The 27,630-nt window shown below is 39.5% G+C and overlaps 1 protein-coding gene across 2 annotated transcripts; it reads right to left on the bottom strand.

The window, feature by feature from the left end:
* Positions 1-615: 615 nt before the first annotated feature.
* Positions 616-27,626, bottom strand: LOC121036152 (cell cycle control protein 50C-like). Of its 2 annotated transcripts, none has more exons than XM_040484302.1 (8): positions 26,225-27,626; positions 24,449-24,647; positions 21,376-21,486; positions 12,822-12,923; positions 11,736-11,823; positions 11,202-11,342; positions 3,822-4,031; positions 616-1,068 (listed from the first exon to the last, which is right to left on the bottom strand). In XM_040484302.1, coding segments are annotated over exons 1-8 (1,044 nt in total). In that variant the 5' UTR covers positions 26,227-27,626; the 3' UTR covers positions 616-877. The 2 variants fall into 2 exon arrangements, with proteins under 2 accessions (XP_040340236.1, XP_040340237.1); XM_040484303.1 differs by having other exon boundaries at positions 26,249-27,626.
* Positions 27,627-27,630: the final 4 nt, after the last annotated feature.

Below are 27,630 nucleotides of genomic sequence, written 5' to 3'. Positions count from 1 at the left end.
TAGCTTTAGGAAACCCTCCGGCCTTTCTTTTTGGTGTATTGCTATATATTGGGTGGTCAGAGCACTGCCATAATCTTTGCTAGGTATATACTTAGCAGAGAAAACTGAGTTTTGAATCCCTAGAAAGAAGAGAACATTGAATAAATAAGTTTTTAAAAATCATCCTGATTGCTAAATTCACTGCTCAGCAATTGTTAGAAAGTCTGTAATTTCTACCAGGCAATGAAGACTCATGGTCTGAGACTGAGGTTAAAAGTCTTTGGGAACCCAGACTTACTTACTTATGTCTGCTGATGGCATTCTTCCCTAGGCATTCACCGACCTTTGGCACAGGGCTTCAAATAAACACCTGAGACTTGGTTTAGAACTCAAGGATGGGGGCACCTGGTGGCTCAGTCGGTTAAGTGTCCAACTCTTGATTTCGGTTCAGGTCATGACCTCATGGTTTGAGTTTGAGCCCAGCATTGGGCTCTGTGCAGACAGTATGGACCCTGCTTGGGATTCTCTCTCTTTCCCTCTCTCTCTGTTCCTGCCCTACTTGTGTGCTCTCTCTCTCTGCCTTTCAAAATAAATAGATAAATTTAAAAAATTAAAAGAACTCAAGGATGACTTATCTTTCCCATTCCAAGGACACTTTACTAAATACATAATTATGCTGTTCCTTCCTTCCTCCTCCACTGCTTTCTCCCCCTCTTCTTCCTCTTCTTCACCCTGAAACTCTCAGTATTTATCTTTCTGGGATTGCACTTGGTTGGTCAATCCAGTTCCCCTTGATGAAACATCCCAGTCATTTCAAGCCTTGTCAGAAATCATTGGCTCTGTTAGTTGCTTCATTGTCCATTTCTGTGTTTTCTTGTTTTCTTTTTAAAACTTGACTTTATCGCTGGATGAAGAGCGTTCTCTTTTCTTTCAGCATCAAGTGGATTGCCATCATGGAAAAGGCAGCCAACCATGTCACAGCTCCTGTCACTGTGTAGGTGAGACCTAAGAAAAGGCTACTGCCTCCACTCCATGTCAGGGTGGAAAGAACAACTGATTTTTCTCCTTTGAACCTGGTTACTGGAAAATCTAAAACAAGAAGAACTGTTAAGGACCTATCTCGACACTGTCAGCTCTACCACTGTATATCCTCAATATAGTACCATTATAGTATCCTCAATATCTGAACCACATAAATTTGTTGTTTTGTAGGTTAAAAGAATGGTTGAATATTCAATGTCATATTGTCTAATGTTTACCAAGCAATGTGGTGTATCTTGCTGGAATGAAATTAAGTAAAAAGAAGACTTCTCTCACCATAGCTCTAGTCTATAAAAGAAATTCTGACACAAATACATCAGAATGGCTTACAGACAACTAAATTATGAACAAATATATTTAATTTCCTTTGGCAGACCCAAGGAAATGAAAAGAATACAGATGGGTTTTATAGCAAGCCTAAATTTATGTTTATGAATCAGGAGACCCAGCGTAGGCTAAAGTCCTTCATAGACTGTTTGAATTTCTACCTGAGGGAAAATTCTTCAAGACCAGTGAAGAAGAAAAAATAATGAGATAGATGGCAAAACATTTTTGGTGGGAAAGCTAAAGGTGGTGCATTCATTTGGGTTTTGAAAAAGCAAACATCCCTCACTGCCGGAGAGAAAATATTTGAAGTGGGTTTGCTATCATTAGCATTTTAATGATGTCATTTTGATTATGCCTGTGGCCTGAGGTTTTTAAACATCTGGTGCCTTTTGTAAACCAAACTAATAAACAAATAAAGGCTTCTCATAGCAACGGCACAGGACAGAAGCATTTCCCAGCAAAGCTCTTAAAAGGCCTCGAATCACTTGGCAACATGCGATTTAAAGGCACAAGGAAATTAACCAGTTTCCTAACAAGGAAAAACAAGTTCTCTCTCTTTCTTTTCCATCAGAATTCTTCACTGTCACCAGGTCCTTGAGTGCCACTTTGACCCACCTGCCTGTTTTCTTTCCTCAGTTCCATTAAGATCATTTCCTTGCACAAAGAACATCTTTTTCCCCTTAGGAGTGGTAGGTGTTTGCTGCAGCTCAGATATAGCTGTTCTCCTTGCATAGCAGCCAGGCCGTGAGGCAGGCTGGGTACCGCTCACATCAGGGCTCAGCATGGTGAGCACAAGTATAGGACTGAAACTCAGGATCTAGGTTCTGCTTGCTAGATTTACACTTGAGAGTCATCAGCATTAAAATATGACTGTGAGCGAAGTCACCTGAGGAGAGCTTGTCTCCAGAGGAGAAACAGTGTCTCCTTTGTTTGGAACCCATGCTTCTCCTCAACTTGAAACTCCTTATCATGCATTGTGAGGACATAATTGGTTTTTTTCTTCCTGTTTTGTGATTGCTACTGTAACTGGTAAGGCAGTCATAGACAAAGTTGGTGGCACCGGAAGATCTAATTTGAGAGACTGCTGTCAAGCAACTTTCAATCTCAAATTTTGGGGGGGGGGGTTGCTAAAATCCTATTAAAAAGGTAATAGTCTTTGGCTTACTCTTTGATGTGTATGGATAATGCTGCATAAGAAAAATCAGTTTGTGGCTTTCATTTTCATTTTGGGAGACATGAAAATGAACAAACTGAAGGCAAACTGTACTCCTCATCAGTGAACAAAAAGGAGGCAACAGGCTGAGAAGTAGAGACTGTGTCACGTCGGTAGGGGCGTCTTTGACTGAGGAAGGTCCCCCTCCCCTGTCAGGATGGAGATATCCACACTCCAGGATAGAAGAGAAGATGGAGCTGGGAACTGGAACACATGCAGTCAATTCACTTATTCTCAAGTATTTCTCATTCAAGCTCCCTGAGAGGTATAGAAACTAAGGAGGGAGACAGCTTTGTGTTAAGATCCTCTGGCCTGCCACGGGCCCCAAGAACAACCCCCAGTCAGTAACCCTGAGATGCTACTGGAAGTGCTGATGCTTATTTGGGCTGATGTCCCAAAGTTTTTACAAGCCCTGGAAAGTTTCAGCTTCAAGGAGAATTAGGAAGAGACTTTAAAGTCTGATGATGACAGTGAGTATAAATTGCTTATAAATATATATATTTTTTAAAAAACAGTGTTTGGTGTCATTTTGAAATTAAGTCTTTTTGTTTTTAGATCAAGAGTTACATTTGTATTTTTGAACTAAGTAAAAAATTCAGAATCTCATATGAAAACATGTATCTCCTAACTTGGACCTTATGTCTGTAACCAAGGCACTGACCCCTACTAGCTGGCTTTGTGCCAAAGGAAGGAAGAATAGCGTCTTCAGAGCACAGCTTACAGCACACATCACATGGGTTGGATGATCCCGACCTGCTTCTTGAGTCCGGGGCTCCCTTGGTCTATAGTTTTGCCTAGAATAAAAGGCTCTACAGTCTCAGTTTTCATTATTTTTAGCCCATTTTATACATTTACTTCTTATCAAATTGCTCTCTCTTCATTACTATCGTCCTCCGAACTCATCCCATCTTACACAGCAGTCTTTTCCTCTCTGTTAAAGATCTCAAGGCTCTGTGGTACTTAATCTTTATTGGAGGATAGAAATATCCCTCCTTACTTACCCATACCTACTTACCTGATACTGCTTTACTGTTATTCCTAAAAAACCCATTGTACACATTTGATTACATAAGGTGTAGAAAAACAGCTATATGGTGGCAAGTGACAGTATTACCTATGAGAGAACTATATATTTCTTCTTCATATAGATAGATTAGATTGTAGAATAGAAAAGTAAAAAATGAAATAATTCAACAACTAGTGCCCAGATAGACACTGATTTTCCTTCATCCCCAGGAGCAAAAGTGGTATAAAAGGATACTGTAGGTAATGTTGAAACTGTAGTTACCAGCAGGCAAGCCTTCAATAAAATACTGTACTCGATTGAGTCGACGGTATAGTTTTTTGAAAGTGGGAAAGGCAGCTGTCCGCATCCACACAATGAAGTCATCATTGAGGAAGCCATTGTTTTCTGTATCCTCTAAATCCAGTTCATAGACAGGTTTAGACCAGTATGGGGGCTTTGCGGTTCCTGTGGGAAGAAAATAATGGACATGGTTGAAAGAAATCATCTATACCCATTCAGTTTTCCTTAGAATGTAGAGAATGAAAAAACTTTTGCATTCTTAAGAGAAATAAAAATTAAGACTTAAAAAAAAGTGTGTGTGTGTGTGTGTGTGTGTGTGTGTGTGCATGTGTGTGAGCTCTCTGAATACATAACCACTAAAAATAATGGATTAAAAAGACTCTAGAGAAATGTAGGGGAAATAATGATGATTTGTCATAGGGTTAAAAAAAGAACAGAGTATCAAATTATATGTATATTATGTGTTCAACTACATTAAATGCATATAAAGCACTGAGAAAAAACACGTAGAGAAAATTATAATAGTGGTTGTATTCAGTGATATCATCATAGGTTCTGTATTTTCTTTAACTTCATTAGTAATTTAAAGAGAGAAAATTAAAACAAGATATGATCATTTCACCTAACTTGGTTAATTGGTAAAGAGAAAAAGAGTGACAACCCTTGATGATGCAATGGAAATGGGAACTCTTGAACAGAGCAGAGAAATGTGTGGATTAATAACACCTCTGGCAATCTAGGAACGTGCATCAAAAAGTTTGATAAGGGTGCCTGGGTGGCTCAGTCGGTTAAGTGTCTGACTCTTGATTTTGGTTCAGATCATGATCTCACAGTCTGTGGGTTCGAGCCCTGCATTGGGCTCTGTGCTGACAGTGCAGAGCCTACTTGGGATTCTCTCTCTCCCTCTCTCTTTGCCCCTACCCCTGTCTCTCTCTTGCTCTCTCTCTCTCAAAATAAATAAACTTTTTTTTAAAAAAGGTTTAATTATATTTTGGTCTAGAAATTCTACTTCTAGAAATGTAATCTAAGGAAATTATCATGTCTGTGCATGAAGATCGTGTTAAACAGAGATTCTCTGCAATAGTGTGCCTAAGAGCTGAAGGCTGGAAGTGAGGAGGAACTGGTAGATGGGAGGAGGTGAAGAGCAAAGGTACTGCAAGCCTCTTCTAAATCCAGGAGGCCTAGTCGGTTTGGGTGCTGTGGGAATGTTGGAAGCACAGGAGGGAGGGCCAGTGCCAGGAAATGAGTCTGTTGAGTTTAGTCTCATTCTCATACTTCCCACTTTAGGGCCCATGGTGGGCATGTCTGCCTCTCCCACTCTACAGCAGATTCTTGAGTACAATGTCTTCCTCATCTTTTTTCTGCTGGCATTTAGTCTAGTGCCTGGCACATAGTAGGTATTCAATATATGCTCAATAAAGGAATGAGTGGTTCTAATTAAAGCTGACAGAAGTTGATCCTAAAAACTATATTGAATTTTAAAGAATGAGTTAATAATGGAAAATTGTTTAATGAACTTTTTAGTTCCAGACAATTGGTCCTAGTATTTGTAGAAAACAAAATGAAAAAGGGAAAACCACTCTTTCTCAACTCTGACAATTAACTAAACTATTTTCTCTTAAAAGAAACCCAGTCGTGTTTTCTAAGCATGGGGTGTGGTGCTGGTAAAAGTGAGTACTGTGTTTGGTTGGATTAATCTGTTGGAGTATGTTTGTATTCTTAAACACTTCCTCAGGAAACAATCCTTTGCTGGAGAAACTTCCTCTGCAAATTCTGTGGAGCTCACCTATTTTGACCCTTCCCAAAACTTCAATCACTGTTGCCAGAAGAATTTTGATAAAAATTGAAATTGCCTTTGGTACCCATACTGTGGACCTCACCCTCTGTCTACTTTAGCCAGAGACATGCCCTAAGACAACGTGTCCTATGGGCACATTGACACCCAAGTCACCCAAGGAGCTTGTTAAAAATGTAGGTTCAAGCATGCCTTCTCCTACCAACCCCCGCTCCCACTCCATCCCACTACTGAAGAGTATAAGAAGTGTGGTTTAAGAGGCACCACTTTTCTTCATTTTCCAAGTTGGGTCATTTACTTTTATCCATTCATTCAACAATAAGATTTTCTTGATTGCTCACTATGTATGAAGGAACAGGGATATAAAACTTCCTAATTTCCTCAGGGAATTCACAGACTTGAAGTGGGGATGACAAGTATTCAAATAGATAATTACAAGATAATGTGGTAACTCTTACAGTGAAGGTAAGAACAAAGTATAGCAGAAGATGAAAGCCAAGACCCCTGTGTGTTATAGGCCTGTGGTTATGTGGGAAGACAAAACTATAGAATGCTGCCAAGTTCCTTTCAAACAGTAGGAAGTCAATCAGAGATAAAGTGACCATACATGCCCGTTTGTCTAAAGCAGTTCCAGCTGATGTCTGTTGTCTGTTATCCCAACTGACTTAGCATTTACCCCAAACAAATAATATGTTTATAACTCCATCCCTCCACCTTCCAGGTCTTAACGGGTAGTGTGTGAAATACCAATGTGCAGTTAATGGAGTACTTACTTTAATGTGTAATTAGTGAAAGATAACCAGAGACCCTTTCAATCAAAACACAACATATTCCTGTGACCTCTGCCAGCTGTTTGACACTCCAACTGATTAGGTCATAACCTCACTCTTGGCCTGTGAGATGCATGAAGATGCCAGTCTATAAGCCAGTGGGATCAGTGGGAAACATGGGAAATTATAGGTTACATTATACATACATGATATATGTGGGAAATAGATGCTGAACGGTCTTGCTGAGAGTCATCTGAACTCCCTTGCAACTGTGGTTTTATTATTTATTATATGGTGCAAATATGTAACTATTTTATTGTTTGGTATCAGTTTTTATTTGCTAGAAAGTCCCTGTAGCTGTGAAGAGTTAAAAAGGGAACACATATGTTTAATATAAAATTAAGTACAGTTTCTTGAGAAAGTTGATGAATGTGAAACTTGCAGTGTTAGTTGACATTTACCCCACAACAGGGGAATCATTGTGATGTCAGTGACTGAGTGAAAATTAAAAGACATAAATCTGCTGAAGAACATCAGAATCTACTTTAGAAGTTTGTGGCTATTTTTAGAAGAGTGTATCCAAAGACAATGCTTTACCTCAGATAGCTACAGAATGTCTATTTATATCTAATAATGTGAGCACGACCTTGACTTGTCATTTAGATCAAGTGAGCTTCCTTCTCCTTTTATTTAGAGGGTTTGTTGTTGTTGTTGTGTTGTTGTTGTTGTTACCAAAAAAGAAAAAAAAAAAAGCTTTCATGTTTTGCCTCTGTTAGCACAAAAAACCACTTTGTAAACAGTTAAATGAGGCAAGTTTTACATTAGTGTCTTCAGATGTTTCAAATAGAAACACCAGACAAGTTAATTATAATGCTGGTCTGATTTTTTGGGTTTGATTTTTCATGGAATCAAAGCAAGGCTTTTAGATATTCAATCTTGAAAGATAAAGCCTCTAATATTATAATAAATTGATTCTAAATTCAGTTAAAAAATTCAAACAGCAAGTGTAAATTTTTGGCTTTGTAGTGATAATATAAATACAAATGTGGTGGAGCACAATATCAGAATAAAGATAATGTTCTTAATAAATTGAGAAATTTACACAACAATGTTCTTAAATTGGTTGTAGTACATACATAATTTATAATTATATCCAAACAAGCTACACTATTTTACCAATCAAAAGAAGAGCTGTAGTTGTGCAAATTTAAATATTTTTGAAACTGAACTGCAAAATTTTTACAGTAATAGGGATGCTAAATTAAGGAAATACATCAGCATGGTATGTGGCCTGTCTTTGTTATATATCATCAACCCGAAATTTAGAAATGTTTGAGCCTTTGAAGAACTATTTTATATACCAAAAGATGTGTCCTACAATGATCTCAAACTTTTTTAAGCCCTCTAACTTTTGGTTGAATTTAATTCAAAAGAGTTGAAAAATTTTAAACAAAGTATCCAAAATATGGAATATCAAAAAACTTCAGTTTTTGATTTAATGAATTATAGTTATTGAAAGCCAAGCTTGCAAACAAGAAGATATTAAAATTTACCCCCCAAAAAGCAGGAAATTATTGAACATATTACATAATAAGAGGTCAAAATGTGTACAAATTTAAATTTTAAATTCTATGATTGTGGGGCACCTGGGTGGCTCAGTTGGTTAAGTGTCTAACTTGGGTTCAGGTCATGATCTCACAGCCCGTGGGTTTGAGCCATTGTCAGGCTCTGTCCTGACAGCTCAGAAACCTGGAGCCTGCTTCAGATTCTTTGTGTCCGTCTTTCTGTGTCCCTCCCTGACTCACGTTCTGTCTCTCTCTTTCTCAAAAATAAATAAACATTTAAAAACAAATTCTATAATTCTGCTCTGGATATTTCAATTTATGTAAAAACTCTTTTGATGGAGCTCCTATTTTATTTATTTATTAATTATTTTGTTTATTTCATTTCATTGTCTTTTCTTTTTTTTTTTTTAAAGTAGGCTTCGTGCCCAGTGCAAAACCCAACACAGAACATGAACTCATGACCCTGAGATCAAGAGTCAGATGCTTAACTGACTGAGCCACCCAGGCACCCTGGAACTCTTATTTTTAACTGAATAAAAAATGTTTTTCTCTTCCAGAATTAAATGATATCAAGAAAGTTTAATATTGTATAGCATCTGGAGGAGGGGCCAAAAATGGCAGAACAGCGTGGAAAATTTTTTTTGCATCTCTTATCCCTGAAATGCAGCCTGATCAACACTAAATCATCTCACACACCTAGAAAACTGATTTCAGGATTAACACAACAATCTGCACAACCCGAACCACAGAACTCAGCAGGTACATGGTGCAAAGAGGTGAACTGGGGGAGAGAGAAGCTGTGGAGGGCAGGGAACTGTATTTGCTTGCGGAGAGAGGACAGAGATGGGGGAAGAGTACTGGAAAATCAGCCCCCCACCCAAAAAAAAAGCAGCTGGAGAGAAAGTGGAAAAGTGGAATCAGTCACAGGGATGGAACAAAAAAAAAAAGGGAGAAGGGAGAAGGGAGAAGGGAGAAGGGAGAAGGGAGAAAGGAGAGGGTTTAAGTTCCATTAAGACTCTATAAACAGGGGAAGTGCAGAGTCTGAAACTCTGCAGCTTGATACCTGGAAGTGCTCTGGTGGGAAGGGCAAATCCCCAGGAGCAGAAAGCGAGGTCACACAGGAGGGGTGGTTCCCCTGCTGGGAGGACATTTGGTAGAGGCTGTGTGGCCTCCCCACAGGCAAAGGCCCCAGCGGACCCTGGAGAACAGCCACATTGGCTGGTGCTGGAACAAGGACATTAAGGGGAAGCCTGGTGCCAGATGTGTGTTGTGATTTTCCATAAACCCTGAAACACTGCTGCTACAAGATCACGTGAACTGTTTTTGGAGTAGACTGGCACCCAGCTGTAGTCTCTGGGCATCAGCAGCAGCAGTCTCCCAAACAATCCTGGGGGTGGGTTGGCATCCAGCCATTGCTCAACAAGACCCTCCTCCAGAAGGTCTGAGCAGGTCAGAGCTGCAGTCCCTCAGAAGTCAGGGGTTGGGAAACACAGCCGCATCTGAGTCAGGTGCCGCCTGGCAACCTGACTGCTTGGTCACAGACAGTGTAAAAGCGGGTAGTGGACAGAAGCCCAAGACAAAGGAAGGGTGCTTGATTGCCAGTCACAGAGAGCACAGAGTTCCGATACTAGAGACTGGGTAGCTGGGTGACACCATTTTCAGCCCTTCTGCACATGGGCATACACACCTACATACGCCACAACAATCCACCCCAGTAAGCTAAGCAGCACCATCTAGTGGAGAACAGACCTTTACACTAAACCCTGCCTAACTGGGCCAACAGTGCTCTTGACAAACACGTCTCTCCCCCTGCTTAGTTTATGGACTACAAAGTGCTTCATAGCTTCACTTCTATGGGAAACCAGATGTAATTTCAATGGTACTTCATTCTATTTGCTAGTCCTTTTATTCAATTTTTTTCTTTTCTTATTCTTGAATACAGAAAAAGAAAAAAATCTATTTTTATTTTCTATTTTTATTAAAAAGATTTTTCTTTAACTTTTTCTACTATATTTTTTACATTTTTAAAATTTTAAAAATTCTATTTGACTTTCATCATTTTATTTTATTCTATTCAAAGTATTTTCCTTTTTTACCTCTTTTTTCCTTTTCTAATTTTTTCCTTTTATTCTCTAATCTGTCAAGCTTTTTGGGGTAGTATTGACATTTTAACAATATTTATTCTTCCAATCCATGAGTATGGACTGTTTTTCCATTTCTTCATGTCTTCTTCAATTTCTTTCATAAACTTTCTATAGTTTTCAGTGCACTGATCATTTACCTTTCTGATTAGGTTTATTCCTAGGTACCTTATGGTTTTTGGTGCAAAAATATTTCAATAAAATGTTTTTAAAATAATAGAACAGATTCATTAGAAAAATAAAGAGGCATGTGGGTTCCCTGGGTGGCTCAGTTGGTTAAGCATCTGACTTCAGCTTAGGTCATGATCTCACAGTTCATGAGTTTGAGCCCCACATCAGGCTCTGCGCTCGTAGCTCAGAGCCTGGAGCCTGCTTTAGATTCTGTGTTTCCCTCTCTCTCTGCCCCTCCCCTGCTTGTGCTCCCTCTTTCTCTCTCAAAAATAAATAAATGTTAAGAAAAACTATAAGAAAAAATAAAAATACAGAGGCATGTAATGAAGACAGATATGGCCAAGAAACTGATTAAAGTATGTGACTATCCAGAATAATTATTCTGCTTATGTTATTTTTAATATTCTAATAATAAAGTAGTTTTTTTAGGTTGTTTTAATATACGCAGATATGTCATTTTAAGTTTTGAAAGAATTGCATTTTAAAATAGTTTGTATAGAATTATTTTACAGGTCCACCAATAGGGTAATGTCAATTTATTGATAAATAAATACAAATTTCAAACAAACATATGACTTGACTTATTCTCGTGCCCCTTTTTACTCTCAAAAGTGCACCAGGTTGGACAATAAATTACATGGTGACCCTAATTACAGATGAAGCAACACGTTTTTTAAAACATTGCCTTTTTCCAAATGATAAACTGAAAGAACCAGGGCACCAATTATTTCATGTTTCTGATAGGTATATGATGGAGGTGCCTGCAGGTAGGGAAAGTTAGAGCAAAACGGAGGTCAACAAAAAGTAAAGAAGGAGGTATCATAAACATTTCCCCATATATAAAAATCAATGTTTCTGTAAAGAGGTAAAAATGTTTAACATATGTATCTTACCTGTAAATGCACTAGAAAGATTAATGGCACTTGGATTCCGAAACTTGACATACTTATCTGTCCACCATGTAATTCCGCTCCTTAGCATTGGGACTTCCATATGTATAGATGAATTAAGGTTGTAGGAAAGAATGATGGTATCTGTAAGGAAATTAAAAATTGTCAGAGATATAAGCAAGCATTTTTGCCCCACTTCAAAGTACAAAACCAGACACAGATGAAAAATAAACTAGGGTTTCAGTAGACTCTCAACATGCCTACATGCAATAGGTGTTGGAATTATAAGACTATTCTTTTTCTTGCCAAAGCCTCAAATATTGGAAAATACTGTCAAGCTCCATTTAGCTCATGTTCCCTAACTACTTCAAATCTCTGGTAAGGGAGAACTTATTTGCAAATGAAATACCATAAGTCAATGGATAATGCATACAAAAATTTTTCTTGAACTGCCAGTTGCAGAGTTGATCTTCTGGACATTTAGGTTATTACACGCTTATGAAAAGGCACACCATGGAGACAGGAAAAGTCACCTACCATTGAATATGCTGTTGGCAATAGCACCACAAGGAGCGATGGGGGTCCCATTGTGGGACTTGCTAAATGGAGCACAGTTTCCAACATCCTGGATGCAAGATGATACAGTAAAGAGAAATGCTTTGGTAAATTCTCTTAGAATGTTAAAAGTGACAACACTGGCAATGTAAATCAACCCACAGTAATTTATTCACACATAACAAGATTATGGACTGCTACCAACTTTTCCCAGACTTCTGGCTCACTTAGACTCAGAAATTTTTGTGTTTTGGAGACGTGTGTGTGTGTGTGTGTGTGTGTGTGTGTGTGTGTGTGTGGTTTTTTCCCCCTTATTAACAATATGTAACATACCAATATATCTGCAGAAAGGAACTTAACTTGCTGGCTGTGCTAAATATACTAAGCTACACTGAAATACATTTTTAAACCCCTTTTTTTTTGTCAAAGTGTAACTCATATTCTGAAACTATACAAATGGTGAGTTTATATAGCTAGATGACTTATCACAGGGAATCCATACAGCTAACTACCAGAATGTATCTAAAAAGAGTGGTTGCTAAAAAATCATTTGATTATCACTTGCATATAATAATCTCAGTATGGAAAAGGTTTCCTTCTAGCTTTTTTTGCTAGCGTGGTGAGTATCATTTATCAAGAATAAAATTTTGTGTTCTAGGTGAGAAAGGGTATTTAATTAAACCAAAGTCTTTTAATCAATCAAGTAGGGCTGAATTTCCTTAATCTGGTCTGGAATGAACGTCCCAGTTATTGGAAGAACAATGGTAGGTATACAGGGAACTGGATTGAGACCAACCACTCAGAGTTACTACCAAAATGGTTGGTGCAGGAAAGGATAACCATTTAATTGGACAAGATACACATTACTGTTTTGAAGAGAGAAACCATGCCTCTCAATAGCAATTATACTGAAAACCCAGCTCCTTCAATTTATGCAAGAATGAAATGAGCATTCCTGCCTTGTAAAACTTTACGTTTTTAGTTTATTTTCCAAACTCTCTTTTAGACTGAAAGATCCACCTGGTCTTTAAAAAAAGGAGTATTATACCAAATTAAATAAAGTCTTACCTTTAAATCTGTACCCACCAGTTGGCTATTACTTCTGGATAGAATATATCGGTAAAGATTCTGATAGAAGCCATATAACTTGTAGTACAAATAAACATTGCCCTGTAAAGGAGAAAAGCAAGAAGAGCAGAGTAAGAAGAATTAACTAGAATATTAATAAACACAGACAGGATTTCTGTAATAAAAAGTACCACAGAAAAAATTGATGGGAACTGAAAATTTCTTTCTTAAAATTTTTTTCAAATTTTATTTTACAGAAAGAGAGCAAGCGAGCACAAGTGGAATAGGTACAGAGGGAGAGAGAATCTTAAGTAGGCCCCATTTTCAGCCCTGAGCCCCACGCAGGGCTTGATCCCACAGCCCTGGGATCATGACCTGAGCTGAATTCATGAGTGTGATGCTTAATGGACTGAGCTACCCAGGTGCCCTGGGAACTGTAAGTTTCTTTATATCAAACAGAAACCCAAGAAATCATTTAAAAAAAATCAGTGATGGAAAATCCTCATTTACACAGAATTATTAAAATAACCAATTAATTTATTTGAGATGATTTTTTAAGGGCTACTGTGTTCCTGCCATGAAAAGATTTTAAAACCATGAAAAGATTTTGTATTCTCAATATATAAAATTGATGTAACAAATATTGTTGTTTCCTAGCAATAGTAGGAAAAATGCTTTGCCTAGGAGTTGTGGCAGGCATCAAAGCCAATGATTTCAAAGCAAATCCTTGAACATATTTGAAGCTGGAACCACCAAGCATATTTGGGTGCATGTGAAAGGCATGAGATTAGCCCTGTGTGGCCTGTCTGGCTCCAGGGGTTTTGTCTTTGTATCCCTAGGATCTAACACAGTACCTGGCACACAGCACTTGCTCAAGAAATGGTGAACCATTCATTATGGACAAAAAAGGGGAATAGAATAACTCATGGTTCTGAAAGAAAGGTTATTTTCACCTTAGTGATAAGTCACCTTGTTGCCATGAGAGATGGTCCTTTTCATGTATGCTGTCCTATGAGGCTGCCTCATCACAGGCTACCAGCATGCTTAACTTATAGTGACATACCCAAATTCTCCAGCAGACTTGATACAGATTTTACTAACAGCATATATGATGCAAATGGAAATGACCAATGTGGCTGTTTATAATTAACATACTACCTACCTCCAAAATAATGAAGGCCTGCATCCAAAAATATGAAGGCCTTTATTAAGTGCTCTCCATATGTTAGATGCTATATTCAGTGCTAGAAATACAAATATATTCTTTTTCAATCTCCTGAGTCAATTGATTCTCTTATACTATGGAAAAATGGCATTTTGGAAAGGCTTCTGGTCTCACCCCAAGGACACTTAAGTGGGTAAGTATGGAAAATGTGAGCTGGTACTCAGGGCAGGCTGGAAATAAGGGTCATGGTAACTGTGGCCAGTTACAGAAAACAACAAAGGCTGAAGAGCTCAGTCACTTGTAAGAGAAAAGTGTCTGGAACACCAAGAAAGGGGAGATTCTGGGTCACGACAGAGAGGTAGGCTGCAATACCATAAACAGAGAGCGTGTAAGGCGAGCGAGCCAGGCATAGCAAGAATGACTGATCACCTTTCCTCACCCAACAAGCGAACCTCTATTGTTGACCCATAACTATAGAAAATATGAAACCCACAGAGTGGAATTTACCATACATTTTCTTGGAAGCTAAAAAGAGAATTCCACTTACCCAAAGTTATATGTTCATATAAAGGACAAAATAAACAGGCAAAGAACACTCACCACACCAGGGACAGAAGTGTTTCAATAACCTTTTTTCAATGATTCTTTGTCCAAGATTTAACTTAACAAAGCCTCCCAGATCATCATCTTTTTTATTGGTCCTAGAGGCATAAGGTACTTTATGGTGTTGCTTCTCTTTAAATTCAGTGGCACTTTGTGTAGGACTCCTAGTTTAAGGCAGTCTTCTGTGAATTTACTGACTAGCATGTGTAATGTGTGCTAACTGGTGAACCGAAGGCCCTGTTGTTGCCCTAACTGGTTTGGTTGGATTTTTACGAGAACCTCTTTGCCTGAAAGGAATGGTTAGCAGCTGGTAACATTTATTTGACTTAAAGGTTTCAAAGGACACAGACAGATGGAAACTAAAGCCCTTTAAGAATTTATCTTTTTGAATTTTTTCTTAAAAAAATTAAGTACTCTGAGACTCCAGGAAGGAATCAACCCTGCTGACACCTTGATTTCAGACTTTTGACTTCCAGAACTGTGAGAGAATGGTTTTCCGTTGTTTTAAGCAACCCTCCTGCCCTGCCAGTTAAGCAACACTAACTTTTTTTTTTTTTCAATTGAAGTATAGTTGATACCCGATGTTACATGAGCTTCAGGTGTACAACATAGTGATTTGACAAGTCTACACATTATGCTATACTTACTACAATTGTAGCTATCATCTGTTACCATACAATGCTGTAACAACACATTGACTATATTCCCTATGATACACCTTTTTCCCTGTATCTCTCATTCCCCTTCACCTATTTTGCCCATGCCCCTACTCCCTCCCTCTGTCCACCACCAGCTGGTTCTGTGTTTATGAGTCTGTTTCTGCTTTTTAAGCAACACTTTAAAAAAAAAAGTTTATTTATTTTGGGAGAGAGAGACAGAGAGACAGAGACAGAGAGAGAGGGAACGAGTGGGGAGGGGCAGAAAGAGAGGGAAAGAGAGAATCCCAAGCAGGATCTGTGCTGTCAGCACGGAGCCTGACATGGGGCTCCATCCCACGAACCATGAGATCATGACCTGAGCCAAAAACCAAGAATCAGACACTCAGCAAACTGAGCCACTCAGGTGCCCCATAAACAATACTTTTACTTTGGGGGAGCAGCATGGTGAGTTGAGGAAGGCAAGAGAGGACATAGCTGTAGAGAACTAGGATTCTGATCTATAAAAACACATATGTAAAACTTCCCTCACTGACTGCAAATATCACTTAACCCAAGTAAAACTCAGTAATTTCCTTACAGTTTATACCTGACTTACCTAAAAAATTGATTAGGGGGGCCTGGGTGGCTCAGTTGGTTAAGTGTTCAACTCTTGATTTTGGCTCAGCTCATGATCTCAGGTTTGTGGGATCGAGCCCCCAGTCAGGCTCTATGCTGGCAGCGCACAGCCTGCTTGGGATTCTCTCTCTCCCTCTCTGTCTGCCCCTTCCTTGCTTGCATGTGCACTTTCTCTCAAATAATAAATATATAAACTTAAAAAAATTGATTAACACTAGCCATAATCAATATAGATGTATTCAGAATATTACTAATGCCAACATGCTTTCATTTGGGATCATAGGGGAAATAAGAAAGGGTCACATAAAACCAAAGCTTCCTAGGACATAAAGCCATACAACTTAGGACTTTATATTTCCTGCATTCATTTAGTCTTTTAACAAACATTTTCTGAGCATCTACCACATAAAATAGACTGTGCTGGGTACTGTGGAGGAAGCAAAGATTCATATGTTCATTCAATAAACATTAATTGAGCACCTATAGTGTGCCAGGTAACTTATAGGTGCTTGGGACACAACAGTGAGAAATGGACAATAAACAATACTATATCATAAACTATTAATTTATATGGCAAGTTAGAAGGTGATAAGTATTAATGGAAAAAATTAAAATTACAGCAAGTTAACAAAGATCAGGAGTATTACAGGGGTGAGTTGAGTAGATATGTTGCAGTGTGAAATAGGATGGCCAGTGTAGACCTTACTGGGGAGAGGGTTGAGTCAAGACCTGAAGGAGGTAGGGCAATTAGCCAAGTGTATAACAGGTACAGGGGGCAAGGCAAGAGAATGCCTGACTTATTTGAGGAGTAAGGGGTCCATTGTGGTGAGAGTGGGGTTGGGGGAAGAGAATGGGGGGATTGATTAGGTCAGAGAGGAAATAAGATGACAAATCATGTAAGGCCTTGTAAGAACTTAAGATTTCACTGAGTAGAAAGAGGAGCCATACGGGGATTTTTTTTTTTTAAGTTTGTTTATTTATAATTTTTATACCCAACATGAGGCTCCAACTCATGACCCTAAGATTAAGACTCATGTGCCCTTCCAACTGAGCCAGTGGGGTGCCTCCACTGCAGGGATTTTTTGAACGAAGGAATAACATATGTCTTAGGATTTAAATTCTCACTCTGGCTGCTATATTGAAACATGAATATAAGCAAGGAGACCTATTAGGAGGCTATTTCAGAAATCCAAGTAAGAGGTGGAATGGCATGGAGCTAGGTGGTAGCACAAGAGGTGGGAGAAGTGGACAGATCCTGAATATATTTTGAAGGTAGAGCCAACAGGATGGATTGGGTGTGAAATATCAGAGAACAAAGGGGGTCACAAATCACTCCTTAGCTTTTGGCCTGAGCACCAGAAGAATGGAGCTATTTTCAACTGAGATTGAGAAGTCTTTGGATGGGTTAGGGGTTTTTGTTTCTGCTTTTTTTTTGTGGGGGGGGGGGGGGAGGGGGGTGCAGTGGATAAGGGGAGAAGTGGAAACCAGGAATTCAGTTTTAGAAATGTTGACTTCAGATATCGATTAGACATCCACATGGTGACATTAGGAAGGCAGCTGGAAATACAATTGTGGATTTGGAAGAGATATTTGGGATAGAGATATAAAATGGTGTTGGCAATAGATGGCATCTAAAGTCTGGAGATAGATGACATTTCCAAAAAAGTGAATGCAGTTAGAGAGGAGAAGACCGAAGACTGGGACTAAAGCCCTGTGGATCTCAACATAAAGAGTTTGGGGAAAAGAAAGAACAGCAAAGGAACCAAAGAAGGGTAACCAGAGGGCTAGGAGGAAAACCAAGACAGTATGGGATCCTGAATGCCAAGAGAATGAAGTATGTCAAGGATGAGGGGGTGGTCACCTGTGTCCAATGAGTGACAAGGTACTAAGGACTGACTGCTGGATTTATCAACATAGAAAGCCATCGGTTTCCTCACAATTTCACTGAGTGTTAGGGGTAAAAACCTAATTGGACTGGGTTTAAGAGAGAATGAGTAGAGAGGAATTAGAAATAGCCAAGATAGACAACTCTTTTGAGGAGTTTTTCTGCTAATGGGAAGAAAGAAATGGGACAATAGCTGGTAGGGAAATTGGGAGAACAGAAGAGTAGTTTGTTTATCTGAAGAGAAGTGAAATAATATGTTTTGTATGCTGGGGATGATTGAGGACAAAGAAAAGCTGGCGATATATCAGAGGACAGAACTGCTGAATTAAGTCCTTATAGAGGCAAGAAAAATGGCCTCTATGCACAAGTGGAGGTAAGACTTCAAGACTGGAACAGGGATAGCTTATCTACGGTAACAGGAGGGAAGGTTGAGCGTGTGGTGCAGATACTTGCAAGTGGGTAGTTGTGGTGTGACATGCAGAGCACGATCCTTTAAGTGGGGGAAATGTGTCCACAGGATATCACACAAGTGATTATAGGTTCATCAGAAGAATGAAAGCAGTGCTCCCAGGAAACAAATGTGGGCAAACTGTTTCTGGAGACATGAGTGAAAAGGGGGCTCAAGGAATGCTGACGAATGTTAGGCATCTAAAACAAGTGGCAGTGAGTGGGGAGATTTTCCAGGCAAATTAACAGCAGAAACATAGAGTTCTATCAGGCAAAAGCAAGTTGGCCAGTTGGCAGAAGTACAAGGTCTCCTTCCTCCTTTACCTTTTTATGAAAAGGTAGCTGGGCCTCAGGTGGTCAAAGAGCAACCTGAAACAGTGCTTTTTTGGGGGGCAGGGAGGACAGTGAACTGATTTTACGTGGTTTAAAGTACAGAAAACCAGGGGCGCCTGGGTGGCGCAGTCGGTTAAGCGTCCGACTTCAGCCAGGTCACGATCTCGCGGTCCGTGAGTTCGAGCCCCGCATCAGGCTCTGGGCTGATGGCTCAGAGCCTGGAGCCTGTTTCACATTCTGTGTCTCCCTCTCTCTCTGCCCCTCCCCCGTTCATGCTCTGTCTCTCTCTGTCCCAAAAATAAATAAACGTTGAAAAAAAAAATAAAGTACAGAAAACCAAAGGCTGGGAGTGCAATTAGGTATCTCTGATAAGGGACCAGGAGGTCTGAGCTGAGGCAACGCCTAAATAATGGAGGGGACAGAGCGGTTGGAGAGATGGATTGAAGAAAAGTGCCCACACATCAGAGGCTTAGATGAAAAAGGAGCAGGCAGGGTAAAGTCACAGAGGAAAGTTTAGAGCCTTGGTGATGAGATCTTTACCAGAAACAGAAGTGATGCGGGTTTTTCAGGAGAGGATGGTGAGTCTGGTTTGGGACCAGCTGAGTTTGAAGTGGAAGCAGGGCCTTGAGGTGGGTAGCTAAAGGGGAATGCTCAGTGGGAAGCTCAAGAGAAGACCTGCCTATACTTAGATCCTTCCATGCAGAATCATCTATGAAGAGGAGGGAGAAGGATCAACCAGGTCAGGGAGGAGGACACCATTGGTGGAGGGGTGTGGAGTCCAGAGCACGGGACAGGACTTTTGAGGAGTTCAAGGGAATATAGTTTTTTCATTTCTTGAGTAAGATAAAAGATGCCTCTGGGATCTGCTAATACAGGGACAGTAATTGAGGGATGACCCCAGCTGTCATGCTCTGAAATCATCCTGTGTTTGCACCAAGGCCATGATGTCCCTGGCTGCTCCCAATGGCTGAGCACAGTAGAGATACTGGGGCAGACTTCTTTAGGGACTCTCTTTTGGCCTTGCTGAAACTTTCTAAAGAGTACACTGCAGTCTAACACATTTCTCCCTCACTTCCTTCCTCCTTTCCCTCCTTCTCTTTCTCCTCTCCTGTGCCTTTTCCCCTCCTTCCTTCTCCCCTTCCCTTTTCTTCACAGGGGTCAGAGTTGTGTTGTGGTCTGACAGCTGTCTCAGTCTCTTCTGGCGCTCTCCCCATTTTCCCTCACAGGCAGTCCCTCCAATAAATCTCTTGCATGTCTAATCCTGTCTTGGCATCTGCTTGGAGGACCCAGACTAACACAGGACTTTAATCAGACCAAGAACAGGAATTTCCCTTAATATTTCTTTGGCACTTCTCAGTGCCTGACAGTGAGCGAGGCCAAGAGTTGCCTTAGGGATTAGAAAATTGTATATGTAGACGGGAATGCAAGCTGGTGCAGCCACTCTGGAAAACAGTATGGAGGTTCCTCAAAAAACTAAAAATAGAACTACCCTACAACCCAGCAATGTCACTACTAGTCATTTATCCAAGGGATACAGGTGTGCTGTTTTGAAGGGACACATGCACCCCCATGTTTATAGCAGCACTATCAACAATAGCCAAAGTATGGAAAGAGCCCAAATATCCATCGATGGATGAATGTATAAAGAAGACGTGGTATATATATACACTGGAGTATTATTTGGCAATCAAAAATAATGAAATCTTGCCATTTGCAACTATGTGGATGTAACTGGAGGGTATTATGCTAAGTGAAATTAGTCAGTCAGAGAAAGACAATAATCATATGACTTACATCATAAGACAACTTTAAGAGACCAAACTCATGAACATAAGGGAAGGGAAACAAAAATAATATAAAAACACGGAGGGGGACAAAACTGAAGAGACTCATAAATATGGAGAACAAACTGAGGGTTAATGGAGGGGTTGTGGGAGGGGGGATGGGCTAAATGGGTAAGGGGCACTAAGGAATCTACTCCTGAAATCATTGTTGCACTATATGCTAACTAATTTGGATTTAAATTAAAAAAAGAAAAAAAAAAGATCAGTGGAGGGGTAAACTTTAAAAGATAGTAATTTTTATGGGAAAAAATTTGAAATCATTTTGAATTCCTCAACTTCCTGTAATTAAAGACTAGTAAAAATTGGATCCAAATCTTAGGAGCTTAATCTTCCTAAGGAGAGTCTCTCTCCTTCTTGAACTTGTCTTTGGCACCATCGTAGTAGTTATAAAACATATTTCTGGGAAAACATTACTCCTTGTATACATGTAACTGTTTGCATCTTTGTACCTACCTTTCAGATAGGGCAGTAAAGTGATGTGCCTTTGTGCAAAAAAAAAAAAAAAAAAAAAAAAAAAAAATTTGTATTTGTAGAATGACTTAGGGGTGGGGTGGGGGCAGGGGGGAAGGAAGGACAGTCCCAGCAGGTGTGTGACCCCTCACACTAACTCACTGTGTGACCTTGGCCAAGTCATTTAGCCTCTCAGCCCTAATTTTCTCACTATAAAATGAGTGGTTAGACTCAAAGATCTCTATAGTCCCCTCTTCTGTTAACATTTGGAATAAAGTCTGTCTCATTGATGCTAAGAATTATGTTAGAAAGTTGGACAGGTAAAGAGTCTAGAAACTTAGACAAAGGAGAAGAATAGCATTCCAAAGGAAAAAAGTAGGGAAAGAGTTGTGCATGAACTCAACACTTTATAAGATCCCTCACCCCCACCCTGTTTTATTTTTTGTGTTTTCAGATTTGGAAAGCACTTGGTGGAAATCATGAATTTACTGCCAATTGTGAAATAGGAGTAGATCTGTGTACAGCCAGTTGAAGGCTCTTGAATTTCACTTACCTGCATTGTCTCTGAAAGGTAAAAGGGAATAGAGCAGGTGCATTCTTTGTCAAAATTAATAGCATCTTCTCGCAGTTCTGCACAATTTGCACATATTTTTGTGTATTTAATCTATCAGACAGGGAAAAGAACAATTATTAATTGAAAAGTTACATGAGTACATTTCTTAAAAATCAAGTCCTGAGTCCACCACCTAAGCCTTCAAGCTCTCTGGGTCAAGAGCATGGATGCTGGGACATGACTGAAAAACAACCTACAGTAGGGGACAAAAGTGTTTCTGCAGATGCTTGGGAAGAGTGGGCCCTTTTACAATCTTTCACTTTGGGACCTGGCAGCATTTTGCCACTGACCTGGAATTCAGTGTTTCTACTGCATATTTACGTAACCAGTTGTGATAAAGGCTCATGTCTTGATCATAAAGAGGTGTCATTAGGAAAATATTCGTCAATGACTCACAAGAACTGGGCCTACAGCTTGAGGCTAATCAGCTTTATGGGGAAGTCACTTCACTGTGTTTCCATTCTATTGTATGGAAAATATTTATACTAATGAATTTTTCTACATGACATCTAGAGGAAGTTATTAAAAAGGACCAAAAACAGAAAAAGAAATGCTTCCAAAATGTAGGGTTATTTATATACGTGGAATAATTCTGCTTTAAGTGTTATCACATTCTGTTTTTTAAAAATCAAATTCTGTGAAAAATGGTATAGTGGACTCTTTAAAAAAGGGCAGTGTGTTTCAAATGAACAAATCCTATGAGCTTTGGCTGAGAGCCTCAGTTATGTAAAGATACAGCTGGAAGAAGCCTAAGGAAGGGAGGCTCACAGAGAGGCCACTGAGGCTGTGCATTTCCCTCCTGTTTCTTCCTCATTGTGTTGAAGAATAATTGGAAGATTATGGGAATGGGGAAGAGCAAGCAAGCAAGGGAGTGGCCTTCTCCTTGGTAAACTGCCAATGGGATTTACGATTCTTTGGGAGGGAAGACCAACAAGAAATACTGGATTTTTTAATCCTTGCAAACCACTGGAGTTTTGAAGCCAAAACTAAATTAAAAATTAGCCAAAAAGCTACTTAATTGTACCTAGATGCTTATATTTACTTAAATCTTTAATTAATTATTAAATCATTCTTTAAATACACAGGAAGGCTTGAACTATTATTTTGGAAAATATTGATGCCCTTTCTGTTTGTGAAACTGCATTCTGATTTTTAAAAAGCTTTAAAGAGCAGAGCTCTCTCAGAACTGACAGCACACTAAACTGTGACTGAGGAAACTGGGGTTCAGTTCAGCCAATATCTGACCTTGAGTTAAATACTTAACCTCCAGGGCCCACACTTTGTTCATTAGCATTATTTTATCTATCAATTAATCTGTGACCCTGTTGTAGTAGTATACATTTTGCTCCCTGCATTCTTGAGCCCTATTAATGCAGAATTAGAAAAAAAATGGTGATCTTTGAGTAGATGATATCTAAGGTGCTTTCTAGCTCTAAAAACTTTTTGAGGTAGCCAAACCAAGGAAGCAGCCTAAATGTCCATCACAACTGATGAATGGATAAAGAAGATGTGGTATATATACAATATAGCCATAAAAGAGAATGAAACCTTGCCATTTGCTACAATGTGGATGGAGCTAGGGAGCATAATGCTAATAAGAGAGATCAGTCAGTCATGGAAATAAGTATCATTAACCTTGTAAGCCAGTTACTTTGCCTTCCACAAGGCAAGTATAATTTTCTCTTGCCATTTTGCATCTGCCCCTGGTGAGGCCTGGTGGTTTACATCTTACACCAGAGAACTCAAAAGGACTTAATGGTATTTAGTTCCTGGGGAGATAAATTGCTGGGAGCAGAAAATAGAAGTGGAAAGGCATTAGAACAGTGTGGTTTGGAAGGAAGACTGGGGCCTGAAACGGTGTTTTCCTCTTTGAAGTCCTCACCATTTGCCCTAATCCATTCCTTCAAGAGTTTGTGCCTATTATGTACTGACAGTGTGCAAGGAAGGGGCTGTGGATGTGCTGAACAAGGCAACCATGGCTGAGCTCTCTGTTCTTCACACACACTACCTTACCTGCTCTACCATTAGCTCATTGAGGGCAGGTATCAACTTACTTATCTTTACTCATTTGCAAACCCAGCAGAACTCTTAGCACCTTCAGACACTCATAAATGTTAAGTCAATGTTGACAGACTTGGCCTTCATACTTTTGTTGTTAGCCATTATCAGGAGAGGGAATAGATCAGCTTTCCAAGGCTGCCTTCAGAGTGGAGGTCATAGCCTGGAGATGTCTGGTAATCTGCTCAAAGCGGATTTGAATGAAACATTTGCTTACTTTGTTAGACTGAACTGAATGTGGGCATGGCTGATCTAACCGACCAACTCTTATGTCCCCTCCTCAGACCAGCTTCTCAAGATTCTCATCCTCCAACAGTTTGTTAATCACATTGACAAAGGCTTGCCATGGGGCGGGGGGTGGTGTGCCCTTAGTTTCAATTTTTCTCAATCTTGAGTAGAATTTGGTTAATTTTTCTAGGTATCCTTAAGAGGCCAGAAAGATTTGGGTTCTTGCCTTTCCTAAATTAATGGTCTCAGAGGGAGTTCACTTGCAAAGGGAAAGACACAATGCTTGAAAGGGGGACAAAATTGAAGACTTCTATCTCTGTCTCTTCATTTTTTTATCAGCGTGACTCATGGGCATCTGGCAGTCATGTGGCCCTGCCTCTCCTTCTCCTACCTCTATGAATCCTTGGTCAGCACTCTGCCAGCTGAAAAAGCTTCTGCTTTGCCAGGTGCCTGTAAACAAATGGCTGAGATGACCAATGTGAGAGTAACTGTCCTCAAGAGGGAGTAGGAATGAATAAAGCCAACATACAGAGGCTGCCATCATCTGCACCAGCTGAGAAAGGGATGTTCCAGTGTCCTCTATTTCCAGTCTCATCTATTGAGGGGCTCTGTTCTCATACTGATTGCTCACTCATTTATAGTTCTAAAGCTGAAAATTCTTAGAACCTGCCTTAAAAATGTAATGCTTTAAAAATGTAATGCCTTAAAATTGTAAGACGGGACAAACCTCTATTTCCTTGATACTCTTTGCAGACAATATAAGGATGATGCCCACACCAAGGCAGAATGCTCCTGTGGCAAAAAAGCCAGAGAGGACTCCAGTGGCCGAGAGCTGTAACCGGTAGGCGGGCAATTGCTGCTGCTTCAAGGCAGTGTTGTCTGGCAGTTTGGATTGGCAGATCTGGGATGTCTTCTTCATTTTGGTCCTGCAGGTGATGGGTTTGTACTTTTGAGACATTTATAACATTGCTACTCATAGTAATACTGCATAATGATAATACTAAGTTAAGAATTATATGAACCTTCCTCTGTAGTTGCTGTCTTTCTTCTTCCCAGAATTATTCAACTGAACCTGATATTCAGCAGGAACACGGCTCTCTTCAATCAGCCATTGCTAGGTATATTTTACTTTAGGCTCAAAACAAAACAAAAACAAAAACAAAAACAATCCACCCCCTCCCCCCCAACAACTTGTGCTAAATGCCATGGCTAAAAGGAATAGTCCCCAGCAGGGGACTAAACCAACATCTGGTGACCTTGGGAAGCAGTTATAACAGGCTATTTCTGGTATGTGGTGACTAATTCAGGGCAAGCCCTTCCTGAAAGGGGGAAAATGGATTTATCTTTAAGAACTTGCCTAAAGTCTTGGAGATTAATACAAAAAATAATAGGGCTATCAGGTTTTTTACAAACATGGCTGCCTCTCACATAAATACAAACTAAGTTGGAAAAATGCTCTCAAATTACAGCTAGCTTTGCTATTTGTGATAATGACGAAGAAGGAAGGAAACAGGGATTGTGGAACACAGATGTCTAATCTCAATAACTGCCAATTTTTTCATCCATAAGAAAGACTCAGGTAGAAAACGTACATAAAAGCATCTAAACTTCTCCCAAGCATGTGCTTTGGAGTAGCTCAAATGAGGCAAGAGAAAGGAAGAGGAACATAGATAATTGGTTACATGTTCAATATTGCCATACAGTAAAATTGGTTTGGTTTGGGGTTTTTCTCATTTATCAGAAATCTCCTAACATCATTTTTATTAGGCTGTTAATAATTACTTCCTCTTCTTTAAGATGTATTTAAGATACAGAATTAGAATTAAAAAAAATGAGTTTCTAAGCTTCCTTTTTAAATTAGCATTTGGCAGAGAAGCCATGCTGGACTATTTTTATATTAAAGAAAGCAACAACTTTGGCAGGTGTAGCTAGTTGAAAAGAATACAAAATAAATGCAAATGCTTACACTAGGCGTGTAAAAGTCAGAGTCAAAGCTTCCCACTTGCAAACTGGGAAAAGCATAATACCAGTGGGAACTTCTCAGCAAGTCACTTGAATCTGACTTGGAGATGGTGAAGAATATGGCTGCCAGTATCAGCCTTGTGTGAGAAGATGGCAGCAAACACTTAACTAATTCATATCTACCATTTATTTCACTAAGTAAACATGGTCAAGAACTTGGGTTTAAAAGGCAGTAACAGCCTACAAGATTAGATTATATGTGCATGGTTGGCATAGAAAATAATCAGGTCTGTCTGCCATCTACGTACTTGGTCCAACATTGGGTGGGATTATACTACACAGATAACACCTAGCAAACGGGTCATCACAGTATCAAATCTGTAAGAACAGAATTTTTTAGACTTTTTATAAAATAACAAAACCAAACTAACCAAAACCCCAAACCAAAAAACCTTTACATTAGTATATAGTCAGGGCTCTCCAGAGAAACAGAATTAATCAGAGGTATATAAAGAGATTTTGTTATAAGGAATTGGCTCACATGTTATGGAGGAGGCTGGCAAACCTGAACTCTGTAGAACTGATGTCTCAGGTTGAGTATGAAGGCCAAAAGGTGGTGTAGAACCAGGTGCTGAGGTCCCAGTTTGAAGGCTATCTAGCAGGAATAGCGGATGTTTCAGTTGGAATCAGAATTCTCTCTTCTTGGAGGTGGGGGTGGTTTGTGGGGGTGTGTGGGAGGTGGACAGGTCTATTTAGGCTTTCAACTGACAGGATGAGGCCCACCTACAGTAAGGAGGGCAATCTGCTTTACTCAAGCCCACTCATTTAAATGTTAATCTCTTCCAAAAACACCCTCACAGAAACACTCAGAATAATATTTGATCAACTGTTTGGGCACCCTATGGCCCAGTCAAGTTGACACATAACATTAACCATCACAGTAGTAAGTGAACACATATCTGGGACAATGTTCTTGAAATAGCCAGATCTTACCTTATGGGAACTTTTTTAAAAAAATTAATTTATTTAAATTCAAGTTAAGTAACATACAATGTAGTATTGGTTTCAGGAGTAGAACCCAGTGATTCATCTACAGGCACTTTTATATTTACATATTTTTCTTCTAAATAAACCTACTCCAAGCATACAAATATACTTCATATACTCTGCTTTTCAAATTTCTAGAACTGGGTTCCTTAACGTCAGTAACTTCCTTAACTGATTAGTATTTTGGGCCAGATATTTCTTTATTGTGGGGCTGTCCTGTAGGATGGTAGAATGTTGAGCAGTATCCTTGGTTTGTACCTGCTTAATGCCAGTCATAACTCCCCCACTATATGCTAGAAGTTTCCCCCCAGTTGTGACATCCAAACATGTCTCCAGACAGTGCAAATGGCCCTGGGGGGGGGGGGAAGCCCTGGCTGAGACACACATTTCTAGATTGATATGGATATGACAATTTGTTAGCAGCTGTTATACTGTGGTATCATCAGACATTTCAGACAGTGATTTTTTTTTAAGCCCTTGCTTTCAGTTCTCTTTAACTGCTACGCAGATAGCTTCCCCAGGCATTACAGACATTTTCTGTAAATCCGAAATTATTTTAAAATAAAAAGTTAAAAAATAATTAATACAATTGTAGTTACACTGTTGTCTCTCATATGTTTGCAAAGTGCCACAAAAACACTTTCAGCTCTTTCAACCACTACTGCGGCCACACTTCACATTGAGACCAGGCTTTAGTTTAGAAATCTGTTCCATGAGTACCATCACATGGAATCCTCAACAGTCCTCAGAGACATCATTCCCATTTTGAGGCTGATGAAACTGAGGCTCAGAGAGGGAAGGGGCTTGTCTAAGGTTTGCCCAACTGCTCTTTCCCTGCTCCTGCACAGTAACATCAGAGCCCAGTGGGTGGAAAAAAAACTCAGTCTGCTCAAAAAAAAA

Source organism: Herpailurus yagouaroundi, unplaced genomic scaffold (assembly GCF_014898765.1).
Source record: "Herpailurus yagouaroundi ecotype Mexico unplaced genomic scaffold, PumYag 162, whole genome shotgun sequence".
NCBI lineage: Eukaryota > Metazoa > Chordata > Mammalia > Carnivora > Felidae > Herpailurus > Herpailurus yagouaroundi.
This window is presented reverse-complemented; position numbering and strand designations above follow the sequence as displayed.

Bases quoted from the DNA above. Each gene is read 5' to 3' on its own strand.
- LOC121036152 (XM_040484302.1), bottom strand. The intron at 11,343-11,735 runs GTAGGTGACTTT...ATTTCCTTACAG, and splicing joins TGCCAACAGCATATTCAATG to ATACCATCATTCTTTCCTAC. The intron at 1,069-3,821 runs GTATCCTTTTAT...TTCTTGTTTTAG, and splicing joins CAGTTTCAACATTACCTACA to ATTTTCCAGTAACCAGGTTC.